This window comes from Orycteropus afer, unplaced genomic scaffold (assembly GCF_000298275.1).
Source record: "Orycteropus afer afer isolate SDZICR_OR568_19922 unplaced genomic scaffold, OryAfe1.0 scaffold00058, whole genome shotgun sequence".
Classification (NCBI taxonomy): domain Eukaryota; kingdom Metazoa; phylum Chordata; class Mammalia; order Tubulidentata; family Orycteropodidae; genus Orycteropus; species Orycteropus afer.
In genome coordinates, this window is record NW_006921645.1 from 10,363,793 (window position 1) to 10,376,987 (window position 13,195).

General features: G+C 38.2%; 1 protein-coding gene across 1 annotated transcript in view; it reads right to left on the minus strand.

The window, feature by feature from the left end:
- The window catches only part of ATAD2B (ATPase family AAA domain containing 2B), a 262,920-nt gene that overhangs the window by 85,200 nt on the left and 164,525 nt on the right, over positions 1-13,195 (minus strand). Inside the window, exon 18 of the mRNA XM_007939264.2 lies at positions 2,719-2,905. Coding sequence (XP_007937455.1) covers positions 2,719-2,905 — 187 coding nt within the window. The remainder of the gene's footprint in view (positions 1-2,718; positions 2,906-13,195) is intronic.

Here is a 13,195-nt window from a genome sequence, read left to right on the forward strand (position 1 = left end):
TATTTTTGTTAGAGTGGCACCAGGTAACCAGAACAATCATCATACACAAAATTTCATTTCTACATAGGCCTAAGTGTGAATTTTCTTTTCTGTTCTGTTACTTTGTCTGTGTATCCCTGCACAAGTACAAATTTTTTTTTACTACTGTAGCTTTGTAATACCTTCAAAGATCTGTTGTGGCTCCCTCATTATACCTTTTCTTCTAGAGCTTTCCTTGCTACTCTTACATTTATTGTCTAGAAGAAATGCAGAATCATTGTTTAACATCCTCCTTAAATCTTTGGGTAATTATAGCTGGGACTGCACTTAATTTATGGGTTTAAAGGAGAACCCACAGCTTTACAATTTTGAGTCTTTCATCCATTTGTTTTATAAATAGTAACATCAGCAGTAGCAACAATGATAAACATGATTACAACTAACATTTCTTGAACAATTACTTTGTGCCAAGCCTATTTCATGAGCTTATTTTAATAATTACAACAGCCTTATATGGTAAGTACTATATCTTCATTTTACAGATGAGGTCGTAATTAATAAGCAAAGTAGCTGAGATATGAATTTAGGCAATTGAGCTTGCACTCTGAACTGTAGTACAGTAATTTTAAAAGTTTTATCTTTCATTTATTCAACTGTCATTCTCAAATAGATTTTTAATTCTTCTTTGAAGCCATGTATATTAATTCCAAGGTATACTCATTTGCTATTTTAAACAGGATGTCTTCCATTAGATTTCTAACTTCTTATTGTTTGTATAAGAGAAAGTTAAGGATTTTAGAACACTCAATTTGAAATTGGCACCTTATGAAATTCTACTATTGTCTCTAAGAACTTTTTTGGTTGATAATGAGTTTTCCAAATATACAATCATAGCCAAGGCAAGTATTTCTACTTTCAGTGTTTCCTTTCCAGTATTTATCTCTTGTAATATCTAACTGAATTAATCTTACATGCCTTAATAATGGTATTATTACTCTTTTGATATGATACTATTCCATTTGTAATATTTTCTTTATGATCATTGCAATTCTTTGAAAGGTTTGGCATTGTTTTTGCTAACTGTGCAGCTTTCCTTCTTTTCTATGCTTTGGGACAGTTTAAACTGCATCAAAATGATCTTATCCTTTCACCTGTGAAACTGTCTGCGTTTAATGCTTTTTTGACACATGCATAATTTCTTCTTCCACAGCTAATGTCTGTTTAGAGTCTATCTCCTCTCAGATCAATTTTTTAAATTTATGTTTTCCTACTAAATCACCTGGATTTATTTTAAATGGTATTAAATAATTCTCTGTACTTGCATATAATCTAGAATGATTCTGCGTCCCTAAAAGGGAAAAAAAATACAAACAAACATATAAATCAACATTATTGGAAAATACTCAGCCAGGATGAGTTAAGTGTATAAAACTTGGAACAAAATACTTGTATACAGCTTTTTATTCAGGCCATGGGCTTTTTAAAAAGGAACTTTTAAATAGAGGTTAAGAGTTCCTGGATGGTGTAAATGGTTAAACATTCGACTACTAACCAAAAGTTCAGAAATTTGAAACCACCCAGAGAATGGCCTGATGATCTGCTTCTGCAAGGTCACAGGCTTGAAAATCTTACAGATACAGTTCTAATCACCAGCACATGGGATCATGATGAGTTAGGATATATACTGAGAAAACCCTAAGTAAAACTCTTAGAATTCTAGAAAGACTCAGAAACCACAACTTTGAAAAGAGAGTCAGAAAAAGGCAAAAGAAACTACCTTTCTACAATGCTTATTGAAACTTTTAATACAAGAAAATATTAAGGGAGAAGGCATTAATGCAACTATTATGAGAAAATCAGAGTTCGCTTTAAAAAAATTACACATCAAAAGGATCTTTCGCCCTAATATTAGAATGCTAATAAATAGCCAACAAAAAGTTCATATTCATATTACCACACTTACAACATACCAAAACTTATGGGATAGAGCAAAGGCAATGCTCAGAGGGAAATTAATAGCGATACATACCTATATGAAAAAAAAAATCTCAAATCAAATAAATAAACTAACTTTACAACTTGAGGAACTAGAAAAAGATGAAAAACAAGCCCCAAACTACTAGATAAAATGAAATAACAAAGATTAAAGCAGAAATAAATGAAATAGAGATTAGAAAAACTGGTAAATCAACTAACTCACAAGTTTTATTTTTTAGAGATCAGTATTATCAACAAACCTTTAGTTAGATTGACAAAGAAAAAGAGAAGATGCAAGTATCTAAAATTAGAAATTAAATTAGAGACATTACAGGCAAGCCTACAGAAATGAAATAGGATCATAAGTGAATATGATGAACAATTGTGTGCCAACAAATTAGACAGCTTAAGAAGAAACAAATTCCTAGAAATACATAATACCACTTTTTGAAAAATTCTTATCTGTGCACACTATGCACTTCCACTTATTATTTACCAGGATCTAAAGCAATACAAGAAGGAGCCCCTGTGGCAAAGAGGTTAAACACTTGGCTACTAACCAAAAGGTCAGCAGTTTGAATATACCAGCCACTCCATGAGAGAAAGATGTGGCAGTCTGCTTCTATAAAGATTACAGCCTTGGAAACCCTATGGGGCAGTTCTACTCTGTGCTAAGGGGTCACTATGAGTCGGAATTGACTCAGTGGCAGTAGGTTTCTTGAAAGCAGTAAGATGGAATATTCTGACATAGTACAAACCTACCTGCGCACATGATTCTTCAGGTGTTTTGGCACTAACTGAATAAAGTGCTGGGAGATCTAGTCTGTGCACAGAGAATTTTTCTAGAGTGTGCAAAACTGCTGGAGCAAGATGAGATGTTTGACCTGAGCCTCGTTCTCCAGACAGCAATAATCTTGGCCTGTAAGAGGTTGGCTGGTGGTATGGTGACCTGCAATAAATGTCAGACATAATTATTTCAAAACCATACATTCTATACATCAATATGAAATATTAGGCAAAAATATTTGTATTAAAAGATCATGACTTCAAATTCACAGAATTTTCTTATCTTTCTCATTTTTTAAGTACAGTGAAGTATTTATTCATTAATCATGGTTACAAAACGTTGCTACCTCTGACCATACAAATGATCAAGATGTAAAAGCATAAAAATCCATTCTAAAATAAAGTAAAAATACATAGATATACATCCTATCACATAACATACATTAACTTAGAAATGCTTCAGACACTAAGCATCATTTATTTATCAATTATCAAAGGTCAAATGTAAGGCTACAACTTCTCCAACAAAGCGAATCTAGAGATTACTCAAAATATAGCACTTTTTCCATGACAGAAAATTTGGTTTCTTTTTTTTTTTTTTTTTTTAAAAAAAAAAAAAAAAAGTGAAATTGTTTTTACTCTAATACATGACATCCAAAGCCCTCAAGTAGAAAAGGCAAGTTTAGAAAAATATATTAAACTAAACTCAACTTGTATTCAAGATGTTACACCACCATTAATATGATAAATGAAAGAAGTCTATACTATGTTGATAGCACTGTCCTGGACTTTCGAGGTAATGTAGGAATAAAATGAATTAAAAATAGAATAGAAATAGAAATAGCTAATAGAAAGGAATATGGAAAAAAAGTATTACTTATAAAAGATATGATTAATCATTAGAAAATCCAAACAAATCAACTAGTAACTATCAGAATCTACGAACAAATTATAAAAACATAAAATTAGAAAAATCAATAGATTTCTTAAACATTATCAATAACCAATTAAATATATAAAGAAGGAAAGAAGATCCTATTCAAAACTTCAAAAACAATACAAAAGGTAAAACAAACAGTATCAAATAATAATCTCAGCAAGAAAAGAATGAAACTATACAGAAATATATCATAAGCCTAAATACAAAGACTGAAATATAAGCATGTCAATTCTTTTTAACACAAATATTTTATTTTGAACATTAAAAACAATTCAAATAATAAACCCAAAGAAACTTCTGTGGGTAGGGGAACAATTTACTCTCAACTTTGCCTGAAAGAATAATCAAGTAAAAACACCAAGAAAATTCTGGGGAAATTTGCCAGTTCCAGTTTTACAGCATTCAAATATGTTTTAGTGATAAGCACTTCATAAAGATTTCTCATTTAATGTTCTTAATAATTCTATAAAATATATAGTATTATTTTACTAAATAGATTTTAAAACTAAGGCTCAAAGAGGGTAGGTGTACATTCAAGACTGTACAACTAGGTGTCAGTTCACATTCTAATTAAGGTCCATATGATTGTAACATCCAAGTTCTGAACTACTATGTTAAGACTTGCCCTACCTGATACTGAAACGAATCAAAACCAAAAACCAAACTCACTGCTGTCGAGTCAGACCCGACTCATAGTGACCTCTCCTTGGGTTTCCGAGGTGGTACTGAAACCAAGTAATATCAAAACTATTTCCCCACCCTGGTTAAAACAGATAATTAGAACACCCTGATGGGAATAGATAAGTATACTTAATTACCCTCAACTATTTCCCTACCCTGGTTTAAGACAGATGAGTAAACACAATAAGCTCAGTTCCCTTAAGAACTGAATGGAACAAAAAAACATTTCTTCCTGCTATTTCCTTAGGCACAGGTGATAAACGTGTTAATGTGTCTTACATAGTTATTGGGAACTAACACTCTCCCCTCTGCCTAAGCCCCTATCAGCTGATGACAGGAAGTCAGTGTGACTCATCCAGTACACAAGCACACTGGATTAAAATGCTACTGTCCTTTTAAACCAAGGCGAAGCAAATTTCAGCCAATCGTCAACCATCTCATGCCCAAATTCCTGAAATTTTTATGAATATGCATAACCTCTTCTGAAATCTACAAAACTGTAATCTGATGGAGTTTCGGGGAGTCAGATCTGAGTATGGACTCCTATCTCCTTGCATTGCCATTTTGCAGTTAGTAATTTTCTCTCCTCTCAATCACTCGGTGTGCAAACTGTTTTGGCCTGATTGCACACCAGGCAGGGATCCGCATTTAATCCCATTTCAATTTGGTACTCCAAGTGGGACCGAGGGTCTCTGACCCTCTGCCCGGAGCATGAGGACCCTCGGATGGTGGAAATAGAACGGACCCCTGATGGACCCTATGTGCACTCAGACACTACTTTGTCTGAAGGTACACAAGGGATGCTGAGTCTGTGACCATTTGTAGTGTCCTCAGCCTCTAGGCACTTTTAAGAGAAAAGAAAATTATTCTGGGTTTGAAGATGGCTATTGGGTATTGAGTGAATATAGATTGAATTCTGGCTTTTAGCTGACAGGGAAGTTGAAATTTTTGTTAATAGCCTTAATTAAGACATCTCCACAGCTGAAGCACTCTTAAGAATCTATACTCTGGTCTGGTGTGGCTTTAAGTGATAGGGAGGCTGAAATTTTGGTTCATAACCTTAATTAAGATAAGATCATCTCCACAGCTGAAGCACTGTTATTCTGGTCCAGTTTGGTTTTGGTTTGGTTTAAGTGTGGGTTTACTATAGCCCACGTGTTTCTTAGGGATCCTTTACCTTTGATCTGCTGTGTGTGGATGAGAGTGTGTGTACATGGCGGCCCAGGTGTCTTTTAGTCTGGTCTGGTTTTGGTTGTTGTGTGGGTAAGAAATAAAAATTTTAAGTGGTGGCCCAAGTGTCTTTTAATCAAAATCTATACTAGAAGGTGGCCCCCTTGGCTGCATTCTGAAAAACTGGGCTCATTTTGGCTTTGAGTCTACAAAAAGGAAAAAAATGGTATTTTTCTGTAACACCATCTGGCCACACTATCGGCTCAAGTCTGGGAATAGATGGCCAGAAAATGGGAGTCTGAACTATGATATTATTATGCAGTTAGATTCATTTTGCAAAAAGGATCAAAAAGTGGGAAAAATTGATTGATCTGGAGCTATTCATGGCCCTGTTTCAGAACAAGGGTTTACAGAAATGTGTGGGGTGATGGCTGTACTACCTAATGGGAAAGTGGATTTTAAGGGTGTCTCTCAGGACTCTGAAGACCCTTACCTTGACTCTGTTCCTCCCCCATCTGCCCCTCCCTCATACCTCCCAGAGTCAGCAAACAATTCACCTATGACTCCACCACCTAAAGCCTTAGGGAATTTTGAACTCAGAACCTCCTAAAACTCCAGTGGTGTTATATCCCCCTTTACCTGATAGCACCCCGATGCCCCTCAAAAAGCGAGTGCCCCTCAGGAAATGGTCTCCCCAGCACACACTCAGAGTGGTGTAAAATTTGGCCAGATGTCTAGGCCAGATCAGTCAGGGCAATACTCATTACGGCAGGTTCCAGCTGGTTTAGATCATGAAGGAAATCCTGGAGGTTTCCTTTGGACTCAGTGTCATTCACCACAGCTGATTTACTAAATTGGAAAAATACAATGCCAACTTACAGAGAGAATCCAAAGCTGATGGAAACTTTAATCACCTCCATATTTTCAGCTCACTGCCCTAATTGGGCTGACATTAATATATTATTAACTACGTTACTCAACCCTGAAGAGAGGCAGTTGGTATTAGAGAAAGCTAGAGAGCAGAAGCTGACAGACTTCACAACCTCCAGCCTGAAAACCTAGTCAGGGGCCCCAGCCATCAGATAGTGCCAGGAACAGATCCAGAGTGGGATCCTAATGACCCAGAGGACAGAGCTAGGTTAGCTCATAAGAAAGAGTGCATTATCGTAGGGCTCCAGAAGAGGGCCGTAAAGCAGATTAATGTTCACGAAGTTCAGAAAGTACAAGACCCCAAGGAAAATCCTTCTGCTTTCCTTGAACAGGTGTATGAGGCCTACTGTCAATATACTGACACCGACCCAGATAACCCCCAGAACACTCGTATTATCAACTTAACTTTCATAAGCCAGAGTGCCCCCGATATATGGCATAAACTCCAAAAGTTAGAAGGGAACTGTGTACGAACACTTCTCAAATTGTAGAGGTTGCTTTCAAGGTCTATAATAACTGAGACCAGAAGCAGGAGAAACAGAAGCAAAGAGACTGCTCTGAAGTCTCAGAAGCAACAGGCTGCTCTGCTGGCTGCTGCCCTGGGAGGCCCACCACAAAGTCAATCCTACCAGGTAAGTCCCCATGGGCCCCCAATTAATAGAAAGGGAACAAGTCAAGCTCCTCCTAAAGGGGGCCAACAAACAAAGCTGGGGTCCCAACAGTGTGCTTACTGCAGGAAAGATGAGCACTGGAAGAGGGAGGATCCAAAACAAGCCCTCCAAACCAACCAAAGGGGGCCCAGGAGATAGTAAGCACAGCTGACAGTGATCAAGAATGATAGGGTCCAGGAGCTCCATTGCAGACTGGACAAATTCTTATCTCCCACAAGGAGCCTGGGTGGCAATAACTATGGCAAAACAGCCCATTGAATCTCTACAGGGGCAACCTACTCAGTCCTAAACATCCCCAAGCCCTTCTATCCCAGAAGACTACGAGCATTACTGGAGTTTCAGTAATGTAAAAATTTTCTTCAACCTCTTGAATGCCAGGTTGGGAGTACTGTATTAACTTGAAGTTTTTATACATGCCTTAGTGCCCTCTTCCTCTGCTGGAATAAGACTTAATAACCAAGTTAAATACTCAGGTTAGTTTCTTACCTAACAAGCTCTAGGTGGATGTTAATCTCAAACATTCATGGGCCCTACAAACAACCTCCTGCAATTACCTGCTGCTATGGACTACAGAAGCAACAGGCAGAACTGTCGCTGCAACCAGCACTTGTTATGGGGAAAGACACCCTGTATGCATGGCTGAGCAAACTTATTGCAGGACCGAATCTACACAAAACTATCCAAAAGGTGACACAAACCTGCATGATCTTCACCAAGAACAATCTAAACATCCAATGGTAAAAAGAATTCAAGGAAAAAGACTAGGCCCCTGCAAAAACTGGCAGGTAAAATTTACAGCCCCTGGAAAAATCAAGTACCTGGTAGTATTTATAGATACTCTCACTGGATAGGTGGAAGCCTTTCCTGCCTGTGGTGTAATAAATTACTTGGTATGGCTTTTCTAGCCATAAATCTTTGTAAACTCTGTGATGGAATTTTCCATGAGCAACTGAGGAACTCCTGATTGCTAATGTTATCCACCCGGGGTATTTCTGTTTAGAGTGGCACAAAGCAATGTTCTGGGAAGTTCACTCTCTCTCAGGTGTTTAGAATTCTGGTGTTATGATTGGTTAGTTCGGCCACTCTGCCAGGCTCAAAAGGAGCCCTCCTAAAGATTGAAGAAGCCTCTCTGACTGCTGGCTGAGAAAGACATGCTGCTGAGAGAAAGGTGCTCCTGAGAGACACGTGCTGCTGAGAAAGAGACACCAAGAGACATGCACTGCTCAGAGAGAGCCTGCTGGCTGAGAGACGGTGGGCTGAGAGAGAATGAGCATTGTCCCTGAACTTGAATTGTAGCCTAGTGCTTCTTTAATAAACCCCATAATCTGTGAGTTCTGGTGGCTACTGCAGTGAATTAATGAACCCAGCAGAGAGGTGGTGGGTGCAGTAGGAGGAACGGTTGGTGCAAGGTCTGGAGGGAGGCAGCATGACTGGCCTCGCAGGAATAGGCCTTGGGCTAATGATGGTGATTCTGTCTTTCTCTTGTGCAGTCAGAGGAGGTCAGAAGATGTAGCCTCCTTGCCCCGTTGGCACTGCCGCACAGAAAAGCAGCAGAGGTGAGTAAACCCTATTAAAAAATTATCCCTGATTTGGCTTGCTAGTCTCAATTCAAAGTAATAATGGGGAAACATTTGTATCCCAAATAGTCCAACAAGTAAGAGGACTATTAGGAAGTTACATTCCTTGTGGAGAGCCCAACTGACAGGAAAACTGAGAAGATGAACCAAACTTTTAAGAAAACACAGACTAAGATGTGCCAAGAGACCAATTTATCTTAAATAAAACTTTCACCTCTTGCCTTTTTGTTGGTCTGGGTTGCCCCAGAAGCAGGCTTAAGTTAAGCCCATATGAAATCTTAGATAGCAGAACATTTTCTAGAGTATGGCACCCTAGTTATGCAGAAAGGGAGATTTAAAATTGTTAAGGAATTGGGTATTTTAAAACATACACAAACTTTGTATGCAACATTAAAAATTAGTAACCAGTTTGCCTCCAGCAAGTTGTTGTATCCTACAGATACTCCCCTTCATGTCTGTCCAGGCGACTGGGTCCTTCTGAAGGAGTAGAACGACCGGCACAACCCAGAGCCAGTTCCAGGTCAAATGGACGGGGCCTTGTGAAGTATTGTTGACAACACATTCTTCAGCCAAATTGAAGGGAGTCTGCCCTTGGATACATCACACTCAACTGAAAATAGCACCAGACTACAATGAAGATCCTCCTTGACTTATAACTAAATTTTATTTTACAGAAAGTAGACTTGTGAGACAGGGAGACTCGAGAGAACTAAATGTTGAGTGTCCCCAGCAACCTGCAGTGGAACATACTTGTAAATCCATCAAGGATCTTAAGGTTTTGTTTAAAAGGAAACCTGTTCTAGGTTAAAACATGAATATGATTTTAATTAACTCAATGATTATTTTATCCTTACCCCTTCTGAAGGAGGATGGGAGAATAACATTCTCATAAAACGCCAACAAACCCTATTAGACCACACTCCTTGGGCTAATGATTATTGGGTGTGTGCCCAATCTCCTACACATAGATGAGTATGTATATACATCAATGCCACCTGTTGCTCATTAATTAATGCATCAGGATAGACAGAACAAGATCAACAGGCTATTAACTGCACCATTCGTAAATTCCAACAGGACAGGGAAACTATATGACATAATTTAACCCCCACCTTTGGGATAAACTTTTCTTGGCTCACCTCTTGGTTACCCAATTTAGCATGGCTGAGATCCTTATTTGTTACAATGCTCTTGATATTAACAAGAACACTCTCTACTTGCTGTTCTATTCAATGTCTACCTAGGTGCTTACCTGTCTTCAAGCCTCCAAAATTACAAGCTACTCTACAGGTACCCTTAGTCTCTTCTCCCCAGACTATGGCCAGAAAATTCCACGAACTGTTTAAACTACAAGAAACTTACTAATCAAGGATTAAGTTCCAACATCTTTGCCCCCAGTCAGCAGGAAGCAGCTAGAATGAGTCATTGCCCCATTTCCCAAGAATATGGAACAGTAACCATTCTAAGGTGGAATTGAAACAGAGTAAAGTGTTCCCCAAGAATGTGGAACAGTATCTATTCTAAGGGGGAATTGAAACAAAGTAATATCAAAACTATTTCCCCACCCTGGTTAAAACAGACAGGACCCCAGAAGGGAATAGATAAGTAAACTTAATTACCCTCAACTATTTCGGAAACCCAAGGAGGGGTCGCTATGAGTCGGGGCCGACTCCACGGCACATAACAACAACAACAACAACATTTTGCCACTCATGTTAAGACAGATGAGTAAACACAATAAGCTCAGTTCCTTTAAAACTGAATAGAACAACAAACATTCTTTCCTGCTGCTTCCTTAGGCACAGATGATAAATGTGTTAATGTGTCTTACAAAACAACTTGAAAATGAAATCTGGCCTGCAGTCATGTGCAGTGGGACAGAGAGAAAGTTACTGGGAACTAAAACCTCCCCTCTGTCTAAGCCCTGATCAGTTGATGAGAGGAAGCTGGTGTGACTCATCTAGTACACAAGTGCACTGGATTAAAATGTTACTGTCCCTTTAAAATGAGGTGAAGGAAATTTCAGCCAATTGTCAACCATCTCATACCAAAATTCCAGAAATTTTTATGAATATTCATAACTTTCTTTCTAAAACCTACAAAACTATAATTTGATGGAGTTTTGGGGAGTCAGATCTGGGTACAGACTTCTGTCTCCTTGCATTGCTGCTTTGCAATAAATAATTTTCTCTTCTCTCAATCACTTGGTGTGTAAGCTATTTTGGCCCGACCGCGCACTGGGCAGAGAACCACATTTGGTCCTATTTCAGGATCACTACAGAAGTAGATTGCCCAGCCACTCCTCAGAAGGAAAGTTGGGCAATCCACTTCTGTAGTGATACTGCCTCGGAAACCCAATTATTAGTAGAATGTAGAACACACCAAAGAAAAGAAATACAGACCATTAGAACCGAATGGACCACTCAGGAAACAAACCACAGTAGTTGAAAGAATTTTATATAAAATAAGCATTTTAAAAATGGAACAGGGATGGATTTTAAATAAGTGGTGCTAAAAAGTAAGGACAATTCAGATCCTCATTTTGCAGCACAAACAAAATAAATTATACATTGGCTAAAAATAAAATACAAAAAAATTTTGAAGTTAGAACAATAAATATGGATCTATGGCTGAAGCAGAAGAATTGGTACCTATGACCAGTAGAAGAAAACTACCTGCAGCAGTTAATACCCAGTTTCATAGTGGTTTGAATCCTGACACTACCATATACTGCCCAAGTGACAGGCCAAGTCACTTAACCTTTGCCTCAGTTTCCTTATCTGTAGAATGGGGATGATAAAAGTTATAATGAGTAAATATTTGTAAAATGCATAGTACAGTCTCTGGCACATAATAAGTACAATGGTTTAGTTGAAACTCTGTGCCATTTCTCAAGAACCAGGGCTATGGTTTCAAATATTGAATAAGTGACATCTGCCATTCGTTAATCTAAAATACTAAATCAGGCTTGATTGCACTCAACCACCTTACCTTTCCAGGGGACAAAAAGGAAGCTCAAGAGTTAGTTACTTACCCAAGATCACACAGGTAGTAAACAGAACAAGGACTTGACATGAAATGCTATTATTAGCTTTGAATTAATCATGTTGTTGTTGTTATGTGCCATGGAGTCCGACCCAACTCATAGCGACCCCTCCTTGGGTTTCCGAGGCAGTATCACTACAGAAGTAGATTGCCCCATCTTCCTTCCGTTGAATTAATCATAGTTATTATTTATTGAGGAGCTCTGGTAGCACAGTGCCTAAGGCACTTGACTGCTAACCAGAAGGCTGGCGGTTCAAACCCACCAGCCACTCCTCAGAAGGAAGGTTGGGTGATCTACTCCAGTAGTGATACTGCCCCGGAAACCCAAGGAGGGGTTGCTATGTGGCAGGTCCGACTCAACGTAACATAACAACTGCAACAACAACTATTTATTGAGAATTCCCTATGTGACAGTCACTGTGCAGAGATGATGTATGTATATTATGTAATTCACCAAGCACTTTGCAAGGTAGATAATCTTTGTGCCCACTTTACAAATGATAAAGTAGAGGATTTGAGAAGGTTACATAAGTTACTCAGCTAGTAGAGTCAGAGCATGGATTTGACACAAGGTAATTGACAACAGAATCTATGCTTACCCTATACCAAACTAAACTTCAAAAAATACTAACCTTATTTCCATCTGGCTCAAGCCAGAGCTTTTTTATGCTGGGCTAATTTGATAACCACTACACTAGATCATAAAAATGAGCTCTGATAGGGTAGTGCCTAAGGCACTTGACTGTTAACCAGAAGGCTGGCAGTTCAAAACCACCAGCCATTCCTCAGAAGGAAGGCTGGGCAATCTATTTCCATAGTGATACTGCCTCAGAAACCCAAGGAGGGGTCACTATGAGTCAGGGCTGACTCGACGGCACATAACAACAACAACATGGGTGGCAGGGACTTTTTAACACAGAAACACTTTAAGAAAAAAAACAAAAGATTCATAGCTTTTTAATTCATAAAAATCTAAACTTTCATAATTAAAAAATTACAATCTGAACTAAATGGCCAACAACCATAAGGGACAAAAAAATTTCCACAAATAGGAAAGAAAAAGGATTTAATACTCTTAATATATAAAGGCCTTATCACAGTTATAAAATAATCACGCCTATGGGCAAAGAACATAAACAGACAATTCAAAAACAAATCAGACATAAAATAAACATTTTCAAAATGTTGATTCACTCAAGAAACATTTGTAGCATGCCTCCCATACTCAATACCACAGCCCTAAGTATCCAACGGTCACAACGGAACTCAAAACTGATTGGTATATAGTGGAAAAACAAAATACACAGATTACCATAAGAAAGTGATACTGTTTAAGTACAAGGTACTAAGGGACCCCAGTAAGAACTTAAAAGTTTTTCTGGGAAAGTTTTACCAAAACAGAAACCCAACATATTTGAGGGAAAAAGGGACTATTCCAA